This window comes from Fistularia commersonii, chromosome 14, assembly GCF_037954325.1.
Source record: "Fistularia commersonii isolate RoL2024-O1a breed Wild chromosome 14, RoL_Fcom_v1.0, whole genome shotgun sequence".
In the NCBI taxonomy this organism is placed as follows: domain Eukaryota; kingdom Metazoa; phylum Chordata; class Actinopteri; order Syngnathiformes; family Fistulariidae; genus Fistularia; species Fistularia commersonii.
This window is the reverse complement of record NC_141297.1, coordinates 316,869-340,920: the sequence shown is the minus strand read 5'-3', so window position 1 is coordinate 340,920 and position 24,052 is coordinate 316,869. Positions and strand designations below refer to the sequence as shown.

General features: G+C 56.9%; 2 protein-coding genes across 3 annotated transcripts in view; one reads left to right on the top strand and one right to left on the bottom strand.

The window, feature by feature from the left end:
- The window catches only part of LOC147226774 (paired box protein Pax-7-like), a 36,908-nt gene extending 28,016 nt beyond the window's left edge, over nt 1-8,892 (bottom strand). The window contains exons 1-4 of one of the 2 annotated variants that reach the window (XM_086159465.1): nt 8,609-8,892; nt 7,685-7,902; nt 7,129-7,273; nt 5,741-5,875 (exon numbers count right to left, since the gene is read on the bottom strand). In XM_086159465.1, the coding sequence (XP_086015591.1) occupies nt 5,741-5,875; nt 7,129-7,273; nt 7,685-7,902; nt 8,609-8,693 (583 nt within the window). In that variant the 5' untranslated portion in view covers nt 8,694-8,892. The remainder of the gene's footprint in view (nt 1-5,740; nt 5,876-7,128; nt 7,274-7,684; nt 7,903-8,608) is intronic. The other variant, XM_086159466.1, reaches the window with a different exon arrangement.
- Nucleotides 8,893-19,487: 10,595 nt separating this feature from the next.
- Nucleotides 19,488-23,093, top strand: kiaa2013 (KIAA2013 ortholog). The gene is made up of 2 exons (XM_086159084.1): nt 19,488-20,718; nt 21,056-23,093. Exons 1-2 carry the CDS (start codon nt 19,764-19,766, stop codon nt 21,913-21,915), a joined length of 1,815 nt encoding a protein of 604 aa, XP_086015210.1. The 5' UTR covers nt 19,488-19,763; the 3' UTR covers nt 21,916-23,093.
- The last annotated feature ends 959 nt before the right edge of the window (nt 23,094-24,052 follow it).

Here is a 24,052-nt window from a genome sequence, read left to right as displayed (position 1 = left end):
GAAGACCGTCCGCACGCCGGCCGGTCCGACCCGAAGGCCCGACTTCAAGATGGTCAAGAGAAAGAAGACCGACGGCTTCTTCGTCCGCAAATACACTTTGCAGAGAAGGCAGAAACCCAAAGAGAAGAAAAGCAGCGTCGCCAGCAGAGAGCGGGACCGCAGGACGCCGGTGGACAGATCGTCCTCCGCCGCCTCCCTGAGCCGCCTCAGACCGCAGAGGTTCCCCTCACGTCGACGGGGAGGGACATCGGTCCGGGCCCTCGGAGCCGGTCTGACCCGGCACCTGGATCCCGCTCGCCGTCCGCATTCTGCGAAGACGCCGAGTGTTCGACCACATCCGCTTAGCCTCCTGCACGTCTTTGGACCGCGGGAGGAACCCGGAGAACCCCGAGGAACCCCGCGCAGACCCGGGGAAAACATGGAGACTCCACGCCGGTAGTCCGCCACGGGGATCCGAGCAGGGACCTCCTGCTGCGGGGGGGCCTGAGCCTCCTAAAGCCCCGAGGCCCGAGTGTGTGCGTTCGAGGTCCTCCGGTGAAGTTGTGTGCGGCCGAGGAGCAGCAGAGGCGGCGAGCTGGTGGAGGCGGAGCTCCGCTTCGTTTCTTGTGTCCACATTGTGCCGCGCCGTGTTCAGGTTTGCTTTGTGCGGCGCAGAGTCTCTACAAATGGGCCGTTAATAGGACACCGGGGGCCGCCCGGCCCCGCCCGGCCCCGCCCGGCCCAACTCCACCCGGCCCGGCCCCGCTCGGCCCCCCGGCCCCCCTCTTTGTGCGGCGCCGCTCTTTTGTCAGCCACTCAGCCTCCCGCCGGGTCGCCAGACAAGATTCTTGGCATTCGTCGGCCAAATGAAAGGGGGATTAGCGGACGGCCGCTGAACGCTCGGCGTTGAGAGCCGCCGCCATTCTCCCGCCGGTTCCCCTCCGAGATGTTTGTTTTCTCAAAGCGGCGCTGGGAACTCGGGCCGCTTCAAGCGCCGACGGGCCGGCCGGCGGAACCTCGGAAACCCGGGGCCTCCTCAGATGATGATGAAGAAGATGAAGATGATGAAGATGGCGGTGATGACGCTCCCGGAGAGGCCCGATTAACGAGCCTTCAAAGGAGCCTAAGCCTCCGGAGGACGCTCCCATTATACAACCTATTTCAGGATGTAAAGAAACGCTTCCGTGCCGCAGACGGATTTATTTGTGAGGAGAGGCGACGCAGACCGGAGGTCTTTGGCGCTGAAAGACATTCTCGCATGTTATTACTGCGTTACAACCACATTTTAACTAAGAGGCAGGGATTACATTTTAATTCACAGACGCGCAAACCAAACCGGCCGTTTCATCACGGTCATATAATTACGCCTGTCACACTCGAACGACGGCCTTATTTTTTGCCATTTAAAAACCCGTCATGTCAAACTGAAGGTTTTGAATCCTTTGAAAAATCGATTTCTACTATTCGGCATCCAGGTGACGACCGGCCCAGGAGACGCCCAGGAGACGCCCAGGAGACGCCCAGGACGCCGGACCGATTCAACCTTTACCTGCTGACCGACCGACCGACCGACCGACCGACCGACCGGCACGTTCATGTCCGAGACCCCGAAGCTGCGACGTGACATTTGAACGTCTGCTAGAATTGCGCTGGATTCCCCGTCACCTTCCCGCTCCCAGAAGCGTGCAGAAACCTCCTAAAGACGTGCAGAAACATTCGCTCGTTCTTTCCACACTTTTGCTCATTTGAGGAGTCAAATAAAGTAAATATTCTCGCAAATAATGTTTTAACGTTGACTGACTGCATTTCATGGATTTCAGAAATGAAGGCTTAAAATGACGGCTTTTGATAATCAGTGTGAAACTGATGCAAAATCACCACTATTATATATTTATATTTAGAATCATGAATAATCATAATGATAATAGGAATAATAAGAATTACGAAATTATAGTTATAGTCTTATTGTAAGTTAAATTATATTAAGAAGTATGCGAGATAAATATATATCTACACAAACATTTAGAGATATTCTCATTTAAATATACATTCCAGCAAGTATTGATTCAGTGAAAACAGTGTGTGCGCGTGTGTGTGTGTGTGTGTGTGTGTGTGTGTGTGTGTGCGTGTATGTACGTATATGTGACATTGAATATATATGTCAAATACTGTGTATATATTTAAAATAGTGTATAAAGCAAATATATGAAATATAGTGTTTATGTAAAATATACTGTAAATGTGAAACATAGTGATAATGTCAAATAAAATGTGTACATGCAATAAAACGTTGTTGTAAAATTCAGCGCATTTGTGAAACACAGTGTAGATGTGAAATATGGTATATACAAAAAATGGAGTGTTTATGTAAAATATATCTTAGGTGAAAATGTATTTTAAAATGTAAAATAAATTGTATTTGTAAAATACAGTGTGCACGGTGTTTATGTGAAATATAGTGTTTGGGAAATGACATGTATATGTGACATAAACTGCAGATGTAAAATAAAGTGTCTATGTGAAATAGTGAATTAACCGTATATCTGACCGTATATGTGAAATAAATTGCATATGCAAAATAGAATGCATTTGTAAAATACAGTACACACCGTGTTGATGTGAAATATAGCGTTTGTGAAATTAACTGTATATGTGAAATATAGTGCATATGTGAAATATAGCATGAATGTGAAATATTTACTGCATATGTAGAAAATATAGAATATTTATGAAATGCAGTATTTATGTAAAATGTGTGTGTATGTGAAACATAGAGAGTATATGAAATCCATTGTGTCATTTATACCTTATATGTGTGTGTGTGTGTGTGTGTGTGTCTGAAATTCATTGTATGTGTAAAATATAGCAAATATGTGAAATACTGTGTGTGTGCGTGTGTGTGTGTGTGTGTGTGTGTGTGTGTGTGTGTGTGTGTGTGTGCGTGTGCGTGTGTGTGTGTGTAGCGGGTGGGGGTCGGCCCCACGCTGAGTGTATCTCCCGGGGCTTTTGCACAGGAATGCTACAGAAGCCTGGGCTCTCCTTCCCTGACAGTTGCACCTCCTTTGAGGTATTTTCCTATTTCCTGTTGGAGCCTCTTGCTCCTCCTCCTCCTCCTCCTCCTCCTCCTCCTCCTCCTCCTCCTCCTCCTCTTCCTCCTCCTCCTCCTCCTCCTCTAGTTCTCCCTCTCGTCCTCTGTTCTGCGCTGACTCGCTGTCCCCGCTGAGACGGCGTGGCGGCGTTCGTCAGGCCGTGAGATGCCCGCGATGCAGACACACACCGAGGTGTTTGAGCTCCTGAAGAGCCGAGGCTGCAGAAGGTCAGACCTTCTAAGCTCTTCCGTTCCCGCGGCAGCTTCCCGCCCGACCCGGTCCTCGTGTCCGCGGCGCGAACATCAGGTCTCTAATTGAATCTCCCCACCCGACCTGCTCCCCCCGCGGGCCGAAGGACGGGTTTCCTCTTTGAAACGGCTGCTTTTATCTCCCGCGCTCATGTTCTCGGGCTGCTGAAGGTCCCGGCCGGAGCTCCGGAGCTCCGGAGCTCCTGACCTCAGGAGAAGGAGACGCCCAAACATCAGCGCTCAGGAGGAGACACACATTACATCCCTCATCTCTCCTACATTCAGACTGACATTTATAATCAGAAACACAGCTTTGTCTGATTCATATTTATAGGCCCGCTTATAGTTTTACTCCGATCCATATTTAAGTCCGATCTATATTTATACCGACACATGTTGATGTCTGTATTTCATTTCTATTCATCTTTCCACGCCTGTTCGGACGAAAGCGTCTCCCACGATCTCTTTCCTTCCGTCCCGACACAGAAACAACGGAGGCGTCACGTTCTGGTTCCGGGTGTTGAAGACGGCGTCGCCCACCTGTTGCCACACCTGCCTGTGTCTGAGGTGTCCCATGGTTTCCATGGAAACCTCCACCATACAGATAATTACGGCCTTTGTGCGTTCGCCGGCTGTTTATATGTCTCTTAAAAAGGGGGGTCGGCGTGAGTCGGGGGGGTTAATCCCCGTTTAAAGCCCTGGTGCGGCGCCCGGGACCGACGCCGCTGTTATCTGCTGCCAACATTTGGGGGGGGGGGGGGGGGGGGGGGGAGCGGCGGCCCCGGGAAACGTCTTATTAGGGGCCGCCGAGGAACCCATCTTCAACACACACCATCTCATCACAACGGCACTATCTGCACACACACAAACACGACGAGTACTACCACTACTACTAGTATACTAGTACACACACCAGTACTGACAATACCGACCACCATCTCTAGAAAAGGAACAAATCGATTTCTAATATATGAAAAAGGAACACGAGTGACAACCACAATGTGTGTGTGTGTGTGTGTGTGTGTGTGTGTGTGTGTGTGTGTGTGTGTGTGTGACCCAGTGGTTTTTAAATAGCAGCCCATCTAGAGGAGGGTGTGTGAGGCAGACTACCCTCCTCATCCTCATCTTCACCCCCATGAAAGACGTCCTCCTGTTCCAGGACCAGGTCCAAAGCAGGCCAGGAGACCCTCACAATCTCGCAGTCCTGGCCGCCGGTTCAACTCCGCAGGACCGAGATGAAAGTGAGGAGGAAAAAAGGCTGAATTTAATCTGCCTTAAAGCCCCACAGCACACACACACACACACACACACACACACACACACACTCAGAGAAACCCCCAGCCTGGAGGAGTGAGAGTGAGGGCTGATGGGGATAAATATATATCTTACCCGGCCCCTGAGCCCCACACGCACACACACACACACACACACACACACTCTTGGCAACACATACCCTCTGCAGCACGCACACACACATAACACACACTCACACACCCTCTTCAAAACACCCCCTTCTCCTACACACACACACTCCCTCTTCAAACCCCCCCTTCTGCAACACACACACCCTCTACAGAACACACCCCCACCTTTACAACACCCCCCTCTGCAACACACACACACACATCCCCTTTGCAACGCCCCCCCCCTCTGCAACACACACACATACACACACACACACCCTTTGCAACACCCCCCTGCCCCCCTTTGCAACACACACCCCCATTAGCAGCAGTAAGAGGCTCAAGCCTCCCCTGGTTGGAGGGAGGGCTGGGGGGGGGGGGGGAAGGAGGGGAAGGAGGGGAAGGAGGGGAAGGAGGACGGGGTGCGGCCTTTGACCCCGCCGCCCAGCTGAGGCTGGACTACAGGACTACAAATATGGAGGCCGTGTCTCTGACATGAAACTAATATTGCGTTCAAGACCCCCCGGGCCTCGGCACGCCGCTGCCCCGCTCTGCGTCTGATTGGCCGGAGGGTCGCGTTGCTATGGAGACGTGCCAGGGATAATATTTCGATGATGTGTCTCTTCCACTTCATTTTATTTCTTTTATTTTTCCCGTGAGGCTCCGGCGGAGCGGGACGCCGCCGAGGCCCCGGGGGCCCCGGACGGGACGCCGGTAATTGATATCGACTGACGCGCGACTCATCCACCAGGGGAGCGTTTACTGACACACACACACACACACACACACACACACACACACACACACACACACACACACACAGCACACACACACACACACACACACACACACACACACCGTCACTCACAATTAGGGGCTCCAGCTCTGGGAAAACAGCTTAGCGCCGGGGGGGGCGGGGGAGGGGAGGGGAGGGGGGGGACGCTTGGGCCCAATTTGTACACATTTAGCGGCGTGGGGGGGGGGCAGGGGGGCAGGGGGGACGGGGGGCGGGGGGGCCTACCTTTGTCGCCCAGGATGCCATCGATGCTGTGCTTGGTCTTCTTCTCGCCCTCCTCCTCCTTCTTCTCGGCCTCGTCCTCCTCGTCCTCCTCCTTCTTCCCAAAGCGTGCACGCAGGACGCGGCTGATGGAGCTCACTGCAGGACAGCCACGCACGGAGGAACGTCAGAGGACCAGGACCACCACCATACCACTACTACCACTACTAATACCACTACTACATCTACTACTACAAGTGCCGATGCTTCTGCCACGACCAGCTGCAGGCCTGCTGATGCTACAGCTAATAACACTGGTACTCCCACGACTGCTACTGCTAACTATTAACAATCCTGCAATACCAGCAAGACGCTTTCTTACAATTATTACAACCACAGCAGTAACAACAGGACTATTTTTTTAGAAATAATAATAAGTACTAAGCAGTTATAGTGAGAGTATTTTTGACGATTCACAATTACAACAGCCACGACGGCAATGACAGGACGATTAATACCGAATAATACCGAATAATTGTTGGTATTATTTAAAAAATACCAACAATTATTTATTCTAGGAACGCAGTACAAGCAGGTATCACGACAGTGTTTTCAAGTATTCACAATTATTGCAACTACCACTGCAGTACCAACATGTTAGTACTTTGGGGTATTTAGCACGCTTACAACACTCCTACGATGCCAGCATAAATAGTACTCACAGTGACTGATTCTACTACTGCAGCGCCAGCATCACGGTACATTTAAACACTGCTCAGAATGTACTACTACTACTACTACTACTAATACTAATACTACTACTGCTGCTGCTGCGGCCCCAGCAGGCACCACGGCAGCTCAGCAACTACTCACAATTATTACTGCTACTTCTGCAGTACCAGCACGACACTCATTTGACTACCAACCATGACAACTACTACTACACCTACTACTATTACTACTAATACTACTACTAATGCAGGAGCAGCACGTCTATATTTTGGAGCATTTGCAATCGCAGCAAAGAAACTGCAGCACCGGTGTCATGACTTTGAAACACTCCTTGAATGTATGACAGCAGCAGCAGCTGCAGGCACCGTGTCGGCGTATTCAAGTGTTCACAATTATTACTGCCGAACACACAGTTCTTACACTCGCAGGTATCATGATATTATTTTGAACATTCCCGGTGACCGCTGCGACTGCTGCTGCAGAAGCAGCTCGTCTGTATTTGGGGTTCTTCGCAATCCGTGCACAGCCTCCCGCAGCAGCCGTGTCACGGCCGCATTTGGAGGATCCCGATCGACCGAATATATTTGCGCTACCGCGCTGCTCGCGGGGCGATGCCGGGACGTCGGCCCGTTCCCCGGTGTTCCTCCCTCCCTGGCGGCGGCGGATCGGCGGCTGCTTACCCGCGGAGGCCTCACCTGAGGGGACGGAGCTCCGGTCGCACACCCCGTCCTTCAGCAGCTTGTCCCGGATCTCCCAGCTGAACATGCCCGGGTTCTCCCGCTTGTACTCCTCGATGCGCTTCTCCACGTCCGGCGTGGCGACCTGCTGCAGAGGGAGAGGAGGAGGAGGAGGAGGAGGAAGAGGAAGAGGAGGTGAGTACCGACGGATGAAAAGTCCACAGAAATCCAAAGCAAGGAAGGAGGGGAAGGGGGGGGGGGAAGGGAAAGGGGAAGGGGGGGGGGGGGAAGGGGGGGGGGGGGGGGGGGGAAGGGGGGGGGGGGGGGGGGGGGGAAGGGGGGGGGGGGGGGAGGGGGGGGGGGAAAGGGGGGGGGGGGAAGGGGGGGGGGAAGGGGGGGGAAGGGGGGGGGGGGGGGGGGGAAGGGAAGGGGAAGAGGGGGGGGGAACGGGGGGGGGGGGGGAAGGGGAAAACGGGGAGGGAAAGGGGGGAGAAGGGGGAGGGGGGGAAAGGGGGGGGGGAAAGAGTGGGGGGGGGAAAGGGGGGGGGAAGGGGAAAACGATGGCCCCGGGCCGGATGGAGCCGGTCTCCTGGTACCGGCACAGGATCTTGGACACGCAGCCGTGGGAGACGCGCAGCTGGCGGGAGATGACGCACGGCCGGATGCCGTGGTGGGCCATCTCCACGATCTTGTGGCGGATGTGGTTGGGCAGCGGGCGGCCGTTGATGAAGACGCCGCCGAGCTGGTTGACCCTCCCCTGGCCGAGGGGGGTGGACACTGGAGAGGGAGCAGAACAGTCACAGGAAACACGCGTTGTTGGTTTATTTTTTTTCCCGTGGAGACACGGGGTGTCCGCCCGGAGCGGGCGGCGGTGACCGGCGGAGGGCCGCCGAGTCGCCGTCCGATCCCGCGGCTCCCGGTGTGCCGGGCGGAGGCGGGTCCGGATCCAAATCCACCGCGTCCGGGATTTATTGTTCCGCGTAAAGCATGTGGGTCCGACCCGGACCCGGACCCGGAGCCCCGCCGAGGCCCCGCGGTTTCCCGAAAGCGCGTCTGACGCGTCGGCCTAGGAGGCAAAACGGAGGGCCCGCTGCTCCCAAGTGTCGATTCAATTTTAAAACGACATTTTAAAAAAATGGAAAATTTAAAACAAAACAAAAAAATATTTGGAAATTAAAAGAAAAAAAAAATTCCGGGCCGGTAGAAGGAGCCGCTTCTGTCCGGACCGGTGGTTCCTCGGCGCGGCGCGGTTTCCTCCGTGCGGCGGACACAGGTGTCACGGCAGGCCGGTCGGGACCGAGCCGGCCCGGAGCCCGGAGCCCGCGCTGGCCCCGCCGGAGCGCACAGGAGACCGTCTGAATTAGATCCAGAGTGTGGCGTCCGCTCGGAAAAAAAGAAATGAACGGAAGCGCAAAGCCCGCGGAGCGGCGGCGGCGGCGGCGGCGGCCGGGCGGAGCGGCGGCCGGGCGGCGGCCGGGCTTACCTTCCAGCGGGAAGCCGGTGCGCGGGTAGTTCTGTCCGGGGGCCGGGCGCATCATCCGCGGGACCGCGCCGGGCAGGGACGACATGCCGCCGCGGGACACCAGGGAACCGGGGACCCGGCGCAAAGTTTGACGGGGCCGGACCAGGACGGGGGGACGGTCTCTGGAGGACTGGAGGACTGGAAGAGGACTGGAAGAGGACTGAGGAGGACTGGAGAGCAGGATGGAGGCCCCGGTCCGGTGAAGCAGCGGCTCCCGCTCCGCTCAGCCCAGCGCGCCGTGTGCCGCCGCCCGCCGCCGCACAGCAGGTTATTTAACGGACCGCTGACGGGCTTCACACACCGGGCCGGAACCGGGCGGGCGGGCGGGGCGCTGCCATAGGCTCCGAGAGGAGAGCCTCAACTTCCAACGGCCAATGGGGAAGAGGGGGGGGGGCACTCCGTCACTAACACACACACCCACACACACACACACGCATAAAAACACGCTTTAAATAACCCATATTTTACACATGCAGAACACACACACACACACACACACATTAATATCTATATCTATATATATATACAACACACTATGCACAGCAACACTTAATCCTGTAGAACACACACATATATATATAAATACACACACACAGATAACGCGTTTTTAAATAATATAAGCAGATTTTATGCAGAACAAAGACACACACACTCATATATTAAAGTATAAAGTATATAGATGGATAGATATATATCCAAGGCCTTTTCTCATATATGCTGAATGAAAATAAAGGGCTGGAGCTCCAGAAGCTTCTGCGGCCTCCTGGGCTCGCTTCACCTTCCAGCCCGAGGCTGAGGCGGGAGGTCCGGATCCTTCGGCCGGACCGAACGCCTCGTCCTGCTGCCGCTGCTGCCGACTCTCCATGATTTGCACAGGTGTTGATGTGTTTTGATTGGATAGATTTTCTGACATCGTGTCAGCTGACCACCTCTACTGTCCACGCTCCGCCGCGGATTGAAGCGCTGCAGGACGCCGAAGGCTCGATCTTCTCCGCCCTGTAATTCCACCGCGGTAAAGGCGAAGCCGTGGAGGGCCAGGGAGAAGCTCCGTGGATGCGGTGAGAGGAGACCAGGAACAGGCCGGATGGAGGAGACCAACCCCGAGGAGGAGAAGAAGGTGAAGGTGTCGGTGCCTCACCAAATATTAAATATCTCTGTGTTTTCTCTGCGTTTCCCAGGACGTCTTCAAATACAGCCGAAGCCGTCGCCCGCTTTTTATTCTCTCCATTCGGACGGATTAAACCTGAACCCGCTTCGACTTCTCGCTTTGTTCAAACCTCTCGTCGCTCCCGGTCAGGAAGTGGAGCAGCATCACTTACCACCTGGACCACCTCCTTGCAGACCCTCCATCCTGGAATAATGTTCTCCGTGTTCCTGCCACTGATCCTGCTTTTCACTGGACAGCAGATCAGGTTCTCTGATGTGTTGGTCTGTTTGCCACCGAACCTTCATCCAGAAGGTCCAGCGCCGGCCCGTCGCGCCCCGCGGGTCTCGCCGTCGGAAGGCCTTCACCGCCGCCTCCTGCGATGAAGCAATGAGGCCCGTAGCTTGAAGACACAGCGCGTCCCAGTGGAGGTCGTCTGCATAGCACCGGCTGGAGGCTCTGCCAGAGGAGCCTCCTCATGTCGGACCCTCGTCCACCTTCATCTCCTCCGTGGATGCCTTTGTCTCCGCTGGGCTTCAGGCGGGAGAGACGCTCCCCTGCTGGGCGATCCGTTTTATTTTGGCTGGTTTTTGGGCTCGTTTACGTATTCATTTATGTGTTATGGACTTTCACTTATTTTGTTTGTTTTAATCGGTTTGCTGTACATTTTCATTTGTTCTTGTTATTTATCAGTTAGTTTGTTGAGGATTCTTTGGTCTGTCTTTGTTAGTTATGGGGGGACAGTCTCAGCTCTGAGCGCAGATCTGCAGGGTTTCATCCACCAGGTGTGGCAGCCATGGTGGCGGCAGCGGCGGCGTGAGGGTGCAGACCCACGGCCCAACGTCCGGCGCCGGAGCTCCTCTGGAGGCTGTTCCAACCACTTTCACCGAGCGGAGAAGCTTCAGGCCTTCTTCTCAAACACCGTTCCTCCACCCGCTTCTCGGGCCTGCACTGTATTCTTCAGGTATTTGGGCTTTTAGCCGTCCGTCCTTCACCGGGGCGTCAGCGGCGGGATCTTCTGTGCGCCGCTGGCTCTCCAGAATGGACTCCTCCGCCCTCTTGTTCTTCTCCATCTACTTTTCTCCTGTCATGGAATCACGTCCACCTCACTGATGTTCCTCGCCAGCTTCGATGCGGTTGTTTGCCAGTTGCTGGAGCGTCCGTCCTCCTGAGCAGAAGGTTGGCCGTCCTGTTGCCTGTTGCCGGCTCCTCCTGTCCTCCGGCAGGACGCCGAACACACAGTGAACTACAGAAAGAGCCGGTCTCCAGGAATGTGGCCTCTCCTTCGAACCCTCCGTGGGTGTAGAAGTCCTCATGTTCCCCCCACGCCTGAAATCCTCTCCACTCAGTCGCTCCCACCGGCGTCCAAACAAAGAAGTAAGGCGACCCGCCCGCTGCCGAGCTCAGGAACAAGAATCGTTCGGTGCCCGTTGAAAACAGACTCCGGACCTCAGTTGGCCTGCAGGCTGAAGTTGGGCACCTCTGGTCCAACTCTTCTCCAGCTGTCTCAGTGTCTGGACTCGTGGCGCATCCGATCTGCTCGGAGCTGCATTTCAACCCCCAGTCAGATGTGGTTTAGATTAGCTTTGCTAAAAGATTTCCTTCTATGTCGTCTGTTCATGTCGTTGGAAGGGCGTTTGGCTCGCAGATGCCCACTAGGACACCAACTCAGTGACGGAAAATGTTTCCAAAGTGGACGAGGTTGGAAGACAGATAACATCACATGCAGGGACGGCCCTGGAGGTCTTCAAACCGTAAACGCCGCCTCGCCTCGGACCTTCTGAAACAACAGTGTGAAGGCCGGCTGAACGGATCCAAGATGGAGCCGCCAGATGAGCACCGACGGAGTTTGGGCTCTTAGAGATTCGTCAAAGCACGGAAACCATGCGGTTGTGATTTGTGTGAAAGGGAGCGTCATCCGAAGAATGAAAAATGTTTTTACTCCTCCTGGAATCGTCACTTCGTCACAGGGCCCGGCGCCGGGCTTTGGGCCTCCGAGGTTCGGTCCAATCAAAACCCAAACGGTGCTCTGTCCAAGGCACAGATTGGCCGAATCAAACATCGCTATGAGGATCAATTCAAGTTTGCGATCTTCGTGGACTGAATGACTCATTGTAGTCTAAAAGGCAAATGTGGCCATGTTGGCAATGTCACCGGATAACTTAGAACAAGAACTGAAGCGGTGGATTGGTGCAACGTCGTCAGGATTACGGCCAGCACTTCAGGAACAGAAGGCATGAGCCAGAAACCGATGGCTGGCGCCCTGCGGGTCAGAGGGGAAGCGCCGGGTCGAAGAACCTCGGAGCCTTCTTCACCAGGGAGGATGGAGCGCAGCGAGTACCGGACAGGCAGGCTGGTGAAGCTTCTGCCGTGATGCAAGGCCTGCGCTGGTCAGTGTCGGGGAGGAAGAAGCCGGGCTAAAAAGCAAAGCTCCCACTTTAATTCCGTTTGCCCACAAACTCCCATCTACCGTCCCACCTCCGCTCTTCGGTGTCCAAAGGAGTCAACTGGGGTGGCTGGTACATCTGGCGCCTCCTGGACGTCTCCCTTGATGGGTCTCCGAGTGTGTCCGCCCGGTAAGACGCCCCACCATCACCCTAGAGGGGAGGCATGCAGGGGGATCGATCATCCCATCCGTCCTGGGGTCCCGGGTGACGTGCCAGAGTCCTTTGCTTCGGCCGGGGACATCTGGGTCGACCTCCTCGGTCTACTTTCACCGAAACCTGGCTTCCGATAATCGGTTAGTCAGTGAACGAATGGATGAATGAGTGTATTTGTAGATGAGCAGAGACGGCAGCAGGCAGCTACAGAGGCTCACAGAAATACTAAATACCACGAAAAGGCCGGTGAAGGAACGCAGCAGGCAGGGCTGATAATGAAGCCAGAGGCCGGGAAAGGAAACGGATCGGACAGGAACCGAAACTGAAGACGGACGCCAGTTACAATCCCAACATTCACGAAGAAGAAGAAGAAGAAGAAGAAGAAGAAGAAGAAGAAGAAGAAGAAGAAGAAGAGGTGGGTCAACAGAAAACCAGGTGAGGCAGTGACTGAGGGCGAGCAGGGTGACAGAACTGACTCAAAGACCGACTAGACCGACCGATTTGAGTCGGACGTACGTTCCGTCTCCAACCACGGAAGGACCAGAACGGCCTTTTACATCCACCTCCAAGTTACGGTGTGTTGGGATACCGTATACTTCATGAAGATTTAAAGATGAACGACATGTTCCCGCTAGTTGTCCCATCAGTTTTATAACCCTTTTCTGTCTCACTTCCGGTCCAAGTGTTGTCGGGCCAACGGCCTCGGTCACACTCACAACTGCTGCTCCAAACATCTGCAGCGTGGCCCTCGTGCTCTTCCTGCCGGCGGCTTCAGTGAGCGGCGGACGGGACGATCGGGGCCGTCATGCTTCTGGGGAACAGGCCCCCGGAGCCGGATGCGACTTGTGTGCGCCGCCATTTAGATGCGGCCATCTGGACTCACGGTACGCATCAGCTGACCAACAGCCACGCCCAGGCATGCTGCCATTTAGCAGGTTCATGAGTTCCATCTCTGTCCTCCGCCTTGTCCAGCACCGACAGCGTCGCGAAGAACTTCACCGGTTTCTTAGGAAGCCATTGATGACTCCACTGCAATTCTGAATGATGCGGAACATTGAGTTCCAGAACGTTACCTCCACCGCCTCCTCTTTTCTTTCCTGGTCTGCCTCCTCCTCTGAATCGAGACGTCACGTGGATGCGAGCGGGTCCTCGAATGGTCCTCGGTGTTGAGGAACTCTGTTCCGCACTCCCGTGTCTGAACGGGTAAAAGTCAACAGATTACTGACACGTACAGGGATGAGGGGCTACATCGGGACGTCGACGAGCTTCGCAGCCACTCGTGAATCGTGTTTTTCATCGAGGAGCTTCGCTCGGTTCCACACTGAAGCCGGCGCAGCGGCAACCGGCCGGCGTCCTTTGCCGGGCTGACGGTTCCCTTGCTGACACTCGGCTCCGGCGCCAGCTCCTCCTCCGAGCCAATGAAAGTGCACGCAGTGCAACCGGCGGTGTCATTTTAGAGGGCGTTCTCTTTAAAGAGGAGATTTTGCGGCGTCGCGGCAGAGTTTATAAATGTATTATTATGTCGGTGGAGTCGGCGGCCCTCCGGCGAGCGGAGCCACGTCCGCCAGGATGGCGGCTCCGGCCCCGCCGGAGTAAACCTCTGACGGCGGGGTTGCATCCGCGGGACGTGCCCAGCCCCGACTCGGCGTGTCCTCGGCATCATGTGACGGGCCGGCCGCTTGTTTTGATACGAATCAGTTAGATGGGCCTCGCCTCCGCAAATGCCAAGAAAGAAGCGAGTCTGTGTGAACCACATGAAAGCGTCGGCCCCCATCCACCATGCAGCGTGGAGATTGGTCTCACTTAATTGATCTCGGTGACCGAGCCATGAACGGCGTTACGTCTGATATCCCACAATGCCCGGGTTCAGCCGTGCCCGAGAGCCCAGACAGCGCGGCTCCCGCCTCCCCGCCGAGGCTCGCCGAAGACACGGAAGACGTCCCGACAGGCCACCTGAGAAGGTCTGCCGCCGGGCGGCGAGGAGGCGAGACCAGGGCCGGTCCTCGCCTCGCCTCGTGCCGACCCGACCCGAGGTCGACCCGGGCGCCTCCTCTGCAGGGTCTCCCTTCTCCTCTCTGCTCGGCTTCAGCGTCTCCTCTTCCTCCTCTTCCTCCTCTCGGCAGGACGGTGTTGCAGGACGTCCCAAATTGCCATCTTTATTGGCCTCTCTCTCTCTCTCTCTCTCTCCTTCCTCTCTCTCTCTCTGTCTCTCTGTCTTTTTGTCTGTGCACCAGAAAGCATGGAGGTCTCACTAAACAAGTGGAACACAAATGTTGGTTCAAACACTAATCGGATTTCAAAGGGAGGGAATCCCTTCCATACAATCTCCGGCATCCGTCGAGCAGTTGTGGGGTGCATCTGACTGTTTTGGCCACCATGGCCAAACCTCAGTAATCAAGATTATGAGTGGGCTTTTGCTTCAGAGACACGGTGCGTCAGCGGCGGCCGTGCAGGGCGGCGGCGCTCAGAGAGCGTCCCGGCCCCGCGCCGCTCCCTGGTGCCGGGGAGCCTCCCGGTGGCTCCGCCGGGGCCCGGGGGCCCCGAGGCCCGGAGGCCCGGAGGCCCCCCGACTCGGTCCGGCCGGACGCCGGGACGGCTTCCTGCCGGCGAGCGAGGAGGACGCGAGGGGCAACTTGAACCGACGGTCGGTTCTGTTTTAGCCCCCTCGCCGCCCGGCTGCGCGCACCTCCGTCCGAAACCCAACTCTTTGTCGAGCCCCGCCAAACGCCCACGTCCGAGCCCTTCGCTTCGCTTCCAGCCCGGCGACAAATGCAAAAATAAAATCAAAGATTCCCAAAAGTTAAAGGCGACGCCGGAGACATATCTAATTTCTTATGGTCGGGTATTTTTTACTGTTTGCCCGCGCCGTCGAAAGCATCGCTAACTTGTTTTTTCACAGACGATTACTGCAAGAACAAGACAGGCTCACAGGCCAGCAGACCATGGGACCTTCATGAGGCTGAGAGCCACCTCCGGGATCAATGTTGCCATTTTGTTGATCAAGCAACGCAGATCCACCATGCAAGATGCATTTCGTTTGCTAAATAGCTGTCTGAAGCGCCTATTCATCGAGCAATTTTTCACAGGAGTAAAAGTGGATAGCATGATGACGATGATGCCAAGCGGTTGAATAACATGTCCAGTCTGCACGAGACCCTTTTGGTACATTTGGTACAATGTTTGTATTATATGAATTAATGGCTGACCTGGAGGGTTTTCAGCCTCTTTGTGTGTAAGTTGACCTTAGGTCCGCACCACACAAGGATCCAGGCTTTCCCTGGCCGTATCAAAAGGCTAGCGGCTAACGCAGAGAAGGCGGGGGCCGGGGGGACGGGAAAACAATAAATTAGCAGGACAAAGGGGTTTTGAGAGAAGAAAACACGAAACGCGCGGCTCGAATCGGCCGCAGTTCAGATTAGCCGACATTAATCTTCTCGGAGGAGGAGGAGCGTCGACGGGAGCTAACGGGCCTCGTCTCCCCGTTGCTACCGCCGTTAGCCTGGCCCGGCAGGCGCGGGATGAGCCTCCGGGTCTCGGGAGCCTCGGAGGACCGGGTCCCACGGGCAGAAGGACAGGGTCCGTCGAGGCCTGTTCCCGGGCCTTCGGAGGACGGCGAGGAGGGGAGCGGGCGCCGCGCATCTTTGGGCCGGCGCGGGACAATGGCGGGATTATCACCGCCGCCGCCGCTCGCAGCGCAGGCCGCCGCGGTGGTTGGCGGCGGCCTGCGCTGTCTGGGAATCAAAGAGCTGCCGGTCTGGACCTTCTGTCCGCCGGAGACCTCGTGACCGAGGGCCAGCGTGGCTCAGGACTCCCGGCTCTGATCCCCGGCCCCTCCTGGCCTGGCGAGGTGGCGTTGAGCAAGTGGCTGCTCCCCAGGCGCTGCCTAGGGTTCAGAGGTCAAAGGTCGAGGCGCTCTTCTGCACAACAAACTGCATTCCACACGATACGGGGATCAATAATAACAATAATGATAATACTAAGAGTTAATATTCGCTTTAAATGCACAGGAAAGGTGCATTTGTAGAGAAAGAGAAAAGACAGAAAAGAGTGCGGCCTCCGCCAGCCAATCAGGACTGACCCGAGATCCACTCTCAGCCAATCACGGGACGGCGTCTCGAGAGGATCTGGGCTCAGGATCGACTTCACCTTGGCCATCTACTCTAACAGAACCCGGCAAGCAGCTGCTGGGGACGAGGTCTAGAAGAAGCAGGTTCTCCTGCTCTCCATGGAGCCGCGTGAACAAACATGGAACAAAGGTGGACGCGTGAGAAGACGTGCCGTGAAAACTATGCACGGTGTAGATCGGCTTCCCCTGAGGTCATTCTTCTCACGTCCACATCCGGCGGCTACATGAGCCAAAGGCCTGGAGAACAGTGGACGAGCAGAGAGGCCGAGGTGTTCTGGAGGACCAGAGGACAGAGGAAGATGGAGATATTTGCAGCAGATCTCTGCAGATGAAGGGTCTGTCCTGAAGGATCCCGTCGTCCCTAATCCAGGACCTTCTTCTTGGGATGAGCACAAAGGGAATGGAGCCTCAACACGTTCACCGAGGGGTTCCTCAGGGTTCTGCTCTCTGCTCTCCCACCTCTGATCCCCTAAGACCTCTGTCTGAGCACCGATCAGAGTTTGCACTTGTCATGGATGCAAGCAAAGACAAGGTGTATCCAGAGGAACCTGAGGAACCTGAGGAACCTGAGGGGCCCGAGGATGAGGAGCTCACTGGGTTCCCTGGGAAGAAAAAGTCCTGCAAGTGAGGAACTCAGCGAGAAAGACCAAGAGGAAATGGAAGGCGGGGTGGAGATGGGGGGGCTTGGCTGGACAGCTGAGAGGCTGCTGGGGATGAAGAGGAAGATGTGCACCAACCCCATGGAGCTCCGTCAGAGCGCAGGGGGAAGCACACTGACTGGCTGCCATTGAATAAGTGTTGTGTGTGTGTGTGTGTGTGTGTGTGCGTGAATGTGTGTTCACATGTGTGTGAATGGAGGTCTTTGTCCAGATATGAATGGCAGAGGATCATGAAAGCCCATTTATGAACTCCATTTGATCTTCTGCTGTCTGCGGCCGCGCCGAGGGCTGCCGACGTGCACGACGCGACCCGGACCTGTCAGAGAGGACGTGCACGTTCTCGTCGACAGGAGAGGCGGGACCTCCCGCCGTGTGCCGAACCATCGGGTCCAGACCGGATCCACACGGTCCTCTGGTCATCCACAGAACATCTGGACGCTCTCAGGAGGAGAGCGCGTCCTTCTGAGGACATCATGGAAGGAGAACGCTGAGCAGAAACACATGGAGACATCAGCCTGGTGGCCACCAGACAATATATGGAAGGAGACTGGAACGTGCACCTGAGAAGCTGGTGATCCTGGCAGAGAAGGAGTGTGAGAACATCATCCATCTGCTGGGACTCCATGAAGACTCCCAAGAACCTGACAGATTTATAAAGGCCTCCATCTCCAACTCCATGGAGATGCTTTCACTGCCTCCCTCAGGTCGAGCTACAGCGGCCATGCAGACGTTCAGTGTCTCTCCAGCGCCTCATCGAAACATCTCCACACGCTCACGCCAGTCTCAGTGAGATGAAGACTTCACCATTTTGGTCGGGACTCTCGGCTGTGCTCGTGAACGTCAGCTGAGGGGGTGTGAACGTCTGGTGAGGAGCCTCCAGTCAGCTGCTCCAGACGAGTGTGTGTGTGTGTGTGTGTGTGTGTGTGTGTGTGTGTGTGGCCCCGTCCCTCACCTTCCTCACATTTGATTGTGTTTCTTATCCTAACAGAGCTTCATCGTCCTACCAGATGTTTGGAGGGTGTTGGAGAACCACGGTGCCCTGGAGGTCTGGAGCTCCTCAGACTGCAGCCTCACACTGCCCTCCTGTGACAGAGAGAAGCTCTGCTCCTCCTCCACCTCCTGCTGAGTCTGGGTTCTCCTTCTTCATCTCCTCGCCCGAATCCAGGACGCCCATGTGACCCGCGGCCTCAGCCTCCTCCAGGGTCGAGGACGATGCCGCCACCCATCATGGTCCCTCTGGGTTCTCCTCAGGTGATGCCCTCAAGAGTGTCATCTGGACGCTGTCACAGCACCTGGACCCACACACACCTGCCAGAAACATCTATTTAGAACTGATGTCCTTTCACACATTGTTTGGACACACACACACACACACACACACACACATACACGCACACACACATACAATAGCTTGTCACACACACACACAGATAGGATCTGTGTTGGGTTGAACCCTGAAGGTCTGGTCTGACCTGCTCCTCAGGCTCAGGATGGGCCTCCTGCGGATCCTTCATGTTTGCTCACGCTGTCCAACCTCAACATCCTGCTCTGGCCCGGACGTCGTCAGCGGTTGGGAAACTAAAGGTGTGTGTGTGTGTGTGTGTTTGGCAAAGGGGAGGGTTCCGATCCCACGAGAAATCTGTGCTGAAGGGAAAGCTCACACTGAAGGAGCTGCTCTAACTGGAGCCTTCAAGATCTCCTGGCTGTAGATGTTCTCAGCCTGGACGCTCCTGTCGGATTATGGAAAGAGCTCACGGAGGTCCGGCTGGTCTGAGATGAGGCTCCTTCCAGCCTTCAAGGGCCTCCACAGCCCATCACCTGCCTCGCACCATCTAACCTCCTGTCCGCTTTTCCTCCGTCCATAAACCTTGTGTCTGGTCTTCTTCTAGACCTCCTTGAACCCAGATCTTCAAGCCTGTCCAAGCCCTTCGTCCACTGTCTCAATATGACTTTATCTCCAGAACATCCAACACATGCTGTCGCTCTGCTCCTTTCCACACTCAAGCACAAATATCTGTCTGTGTGTGTGTGTGTGTGTGTGTGTGTGTGTGTGTGTGTGAGTGTGGATTGTGAAAGAGTGAAACGGTTTGTTTCCTCCTCCTGTCCCGTTGTGTCGCCACACCTGTGGCAAAACAAACGCATGTCAGTGACCAATCAAGTGTCCCGACGTTTCATGTTCCCCCGACCAATCGCAGCGCTTGGATGGCGAAGGGGGCGTGGTTTTGTAGTTTTCCGTGCTCAAGGACGCCCATCTTGTTTACTTCCGGGTCATGAGGAACCAACCGACGCCAAAAAAACAACCCAACTCGACGTAGCCCAACCGTCCGGAGGTTCCGCGGGAGTCGTTTCTCGGGGTGAGACGCGGGTGGCGGGCGGAGAAAGAAGCGGAATATGACGGCAACCGCGATGAGCCAAGCAGGAGCTTCCCCGCGGCTGCCGTTGACGTCGTTAGCCAGTTAGCCAGTGAGCTAGTTAGCCGGTTAGCTAGGCTCCGCCGCCGCCGCCGCCCGTTGGCCCCGGGGATCATGGTCTGAGTCCCGGGCCGCCGCCGGTGACCGTTCGTCCAGCGGAAGTCCTCCCGAGCGCCATGTGGCTCCAGCAGCGGCTCAAGGGGCTGCCGGGCTTGCTGTCCAGCAGCTGGGCGAGGAGGCTCCTCATCGGGCTGCTGCTCTTCCTCATCTTCTACTGGTACCTGGGCGCCGAGCAGCGGTGGCGGCTGCTCGGCGGCTCGGCGCCGCCCGGCGGGGTGACCGGACAGTGCCTGCAGGCGGAGATCCACCGCTGGAGGTCGGTGGTGGAGCGGGGGGAGGGTCTGTGCAGCACGCCGCAGGAGCCGCTCGACGCGCCGCTGGTGTCCGGCAACGGCCGCCTGCTGCTGGACGTGGCCAACAACCAGCTGTGGGTGTCGGCGTCCACGCAGCCCGGCTCGGCTCCGGTGCACCAGACCGGCTTCCCCCCCCGGGTCGGGGTGCACCTGCAGGGGAAGCGGGCCGAGGCCCAGGCCGCCATGCTGTGGTTCCGCAAAGGCGCCGTGCTGTCGGTGCGCTGCGCCTCCCACGCCGCGCCGCAGGACAGCCGCGACTGCGTGACCGTCCGGGAGGAGCTGATCGCGCACAGGAGCCGGCCCAACGTGTTCCTGCAGCGCGTCCACATCCACAACCCGTCCGACAGGCCGGCCGCCTTCGACGTGTCCAAAGACGCGCTCTACGCCAGCAAGTTCTCCGTGGCCGCGGACACCGTGGAGGGCATCGAGCTGGCGGTGTCCTCGGGCACGGTGCCCGTGGAGGGCGGCGCCGCCGTGCCGGTGGTGGTGGTCACCAAGAAGCTGGGAGGACAGATCCAGGTCTTCCCCAAGTCAGAGTACACTGAGAACATCCTGTCGGTGGTGTGGACTTCAGAAGCCACCGAGGCCTCCAGGCTGGAGGAGTCCTGGAAGAGCCTTCAGGAAGGGGCCAAGAAGGAGCTGCTGGAGCTGCTGAGGGTGTCCGTGGATGAGCTGGTGAAGACGCACCAACAAGCCTGGATGGACCTCTTCATCTCAGGTGAGCCGGTCGATGTGGTCGCCGCGCGGCCAGAAGTTTTTCGATCCGCAGTCGGGCGGGTGGATGTCGGGCCGTCGGAGCTGAAGAAACCTCTCGGACAAGACGTTTCCGCGGGCGTCGGGAGAAGGTTTGAGCTTCGAGTAGCTCCTCTCAGCGGGGCAGCTCCGCATACGTTTGTTTGTGCTTTGGAGCTGCTTCTGCCGGCGAGCGCTTCAACGTCCACGTTGATCCGGCGCCGTGGCTCTGGGCCCGCGGGTCCAGATGAGGCTCTTCACCGACGCCAGAGAAGCTCCCGCAGGCCCGCCTGACCTTCTGCCTCCTCCGCTTTTCTGTCCAGGTGTCGAAATGAGGAAGATCACCGACTCCCACACGCCGTCGAGCCGCACGGTGAACACCACCCTCTACTACGTCCTGTCCTCCTCGCCGGTTCCCCTGCTGGACCAGAGGCTGGGCGTGGAGGAGCGCGCCCGCCTGGAGGCCAGCCTCAACTACGCCGACCACTGCTTCAGCGGCCACGCCACCATGCACGCCGAGAACCTGTGGCCCGAGCGCGTGGCCGGCACGGCGCAGATCCTGCAGCTGGTCACGCTGTGGACCCTGACGCTGCAGAAGAGGGGCTGCAAAGTGCTGGTGGCGGCCGGCGCCCACGGAGCCATGCAGGGCATGGCGCTCAGCTTCGGAGGCCTCCAGTTCACGGAGAACCACCTGCAGTTCCAGGCGGACCCGGACGTTCTGCACAACAGCTACGCCCTGCGGGGGATCCGCTACAACCAGGACCTCATCAACCTGGCCGTGCTGCTGGACGCCGAGGGGAAGCCCTTCCTCCACCTGTCGGTGAAGCCCCAGGAGACGTCGGTGAAGCTCTACGCCTGCGAGGCCGGCTGTCTGAACGAGCCGGTGGAGCTGACCTCGGAGGTCAAAGGTCACACCTTCCCCGTGATGGTGACGCAGCCCATCACGCCGCTGCTCTACATCTCCACTGACCTGCGCCACCTTCAGGACCTCCACCACACCCTCCACCTCAAGGCCATCCTGGCCCACGAGGAGCACATGGCCATCCGCTACCCCGGCCTGCCCTTCGTCTTCTGGTTCAGCGTGGCCTCCCTCATCACCCTCTTCCACCTCTTCCTCTTCAAGCTCATCTACAACGAGTACTGCGGCCCCGGGGCCAAGCCGCTCTTCAGGAGCAAGGTGTAGACCACAACTGGAAGCAGTGTGTGTGTGTGTGTGTGTGTGTGTCAGTCACACATCTTCTCTCCTCTGTGCTTGGTACGTCCTGGGTCTAATTTGATTTGCAATCTGACGTGGCATATTTAAACTCTGTGTGTGTGTGTGTGTGTGAGCGCCCCCCTCCCCCCCCCACGCTCTGTCCCAGCAGCCGTTGAAGTGATAAAGATACAAGCCCCCGCATTGATAACATGAAGGCTTCAAATCCAACTCATTTTCTGAAACCTGTCTGTGGAGGTTCTCCGTCCTCCAGGTCACGGACGTTTTGTCCAAATCTTCTTCTCGTAGCAAGTGGACTCGGTGAAAAGAAAGATCAAATCCGGTTGCTACGAGAAGAAGATTTTCAGCTCAAAATGTGGACTAATAAATCCCCGGCTCTGTGGAGGAGCAGAGATGAAGAGAAGGAGCGGGGTCAGCGGCCAGAACCTGCGGAGGCTTCACCGGACCCCGGAGCAGAACCTCCAGGCCGGGAACGGAGACGTCACGAGTTCCAACAAAGCCAACGGTTTCATCCTGCCTTTGAGAAGGTGACAGGTGACGTTTGGAGCGACGTCCCGGCGAAGAGCCCGGCCTCGCCAACAGAACAGGTGTTCTTGTAGATTTAGCACCACTCTGGCCTTAAACCCGAGCACAGGAAGCGGGAGGCGTGAGGGTCCGGCGCCCGCGGGGACGCCGCCTTTCTGCTGCCAACAGAGACGCGAGCGCGTCCGCTCGGCTCCCCGTGGTCCTGAAGGCCGCGCTTCTTCACGCTGCCACCTTGAATGTAAGACCCGCGCAGCTCTGGTCTCACCAAGCAATATCTTCGTTTTGATCGGAGCCGGAAATCCAGAAGGCCGTCTGATCCCGGGAGCTCCGGCCGGTCGCCCCCCCGCCGGCCCGACTGCCGTAGCGTCCGTGAAGTCCGGCGGACGGCGTCCCTCTCCTCAAACCGCCGCCACCGAGAAGGGCGACCCGGTGGAGCGGGTGAAGAACCAGCGGCCGCCCGAGGAGCCCCCGGAAGGCGGCGGGCGGCAGGCGAGGAGCCGCAAACCTGCGGACGCTCGTCACAACCAAGCGTTCTCAGCCCAAGTCTTTGCTCGATCTTTTCCTTCCATGTGTTTTAATGATGTTTTCTATTGAACTACTTGATTAAATTAAGAAGAAACCCGGTTTGTCTGCACCTCTTCCCTCCTCCTCCTCCTCAGCAGCACCAGCTCTTCCTGGACCCGTCTGAGTCCACCGGGTCCAGGCTCAGCCCAAGGAGGGCTGCTGGAGTTCATTCCTCAGAACTCCTCAGCCGGCGGCTCCTCTCAGGGTTCTGGTCTGCACGGTCTTCCTCATGGTCTTCTTCATGGGGTCGGGAGTGAACGGGTCCAGGAGGTGTTTGCAGTGACGGCGGGAGCTTCTCTGTACAGAAGAATGACTTTGGGATCAAAGCACGGGTGTGAAGGTGAACCTCGGATCCGGGCTCGGGGTTCTACCAGAAAGGAATTGGTTCCCGGTGAAAACCATCTTCTAGACGTTGGAGCGCCGCTTTGGACGCACGCCACCGTTGGTCCTGGGCAGGGACCAGATCTCAGACCTCCACAGCTTCATAGCTGCTCCTGGACCCACAGGGGGAACCAGACAACCCACTCTGACCTGCACAACCTTCTCGCTCCTGCACTCCTGCCTCAGAACTCTGATCAAAGCAGCATGAACTCCTGACCCTTCGGTTTGGTTCCACCGTCACCTTGGGCTTCATGCTCCCCTGGACCCATCACACCTCAGGACCTTCTGAGAGACCCTCAAATGGTGTCGCTGCTGTTAAAACCGATGAAGGTTTTAACGCCTCGGAGGTCTTCGATCATTTCCTTTGGTGATTCTTCACGTGCTCTGATAACGAGGGCTTGTGACGTGTAGCCGGTGTGATGGACGGGCTCCCCTCCGGCCAGAAGGTTGACCAACTCCTCCTGTCGGCGTGTCCAGGGCGGTGAACTTCCAGCAGCCGCTGACGGTGTGCTGAGCGTCCGACTGACCGTCCTGCCCGTCCCCGGTCCGACACGGCAGCACTTCACTGCTAGCTAGCATAGCTACGCCCGTTCCAGGCTGCCGCCCCGTGATCATTATTCAACTGGTGCGGAGACCG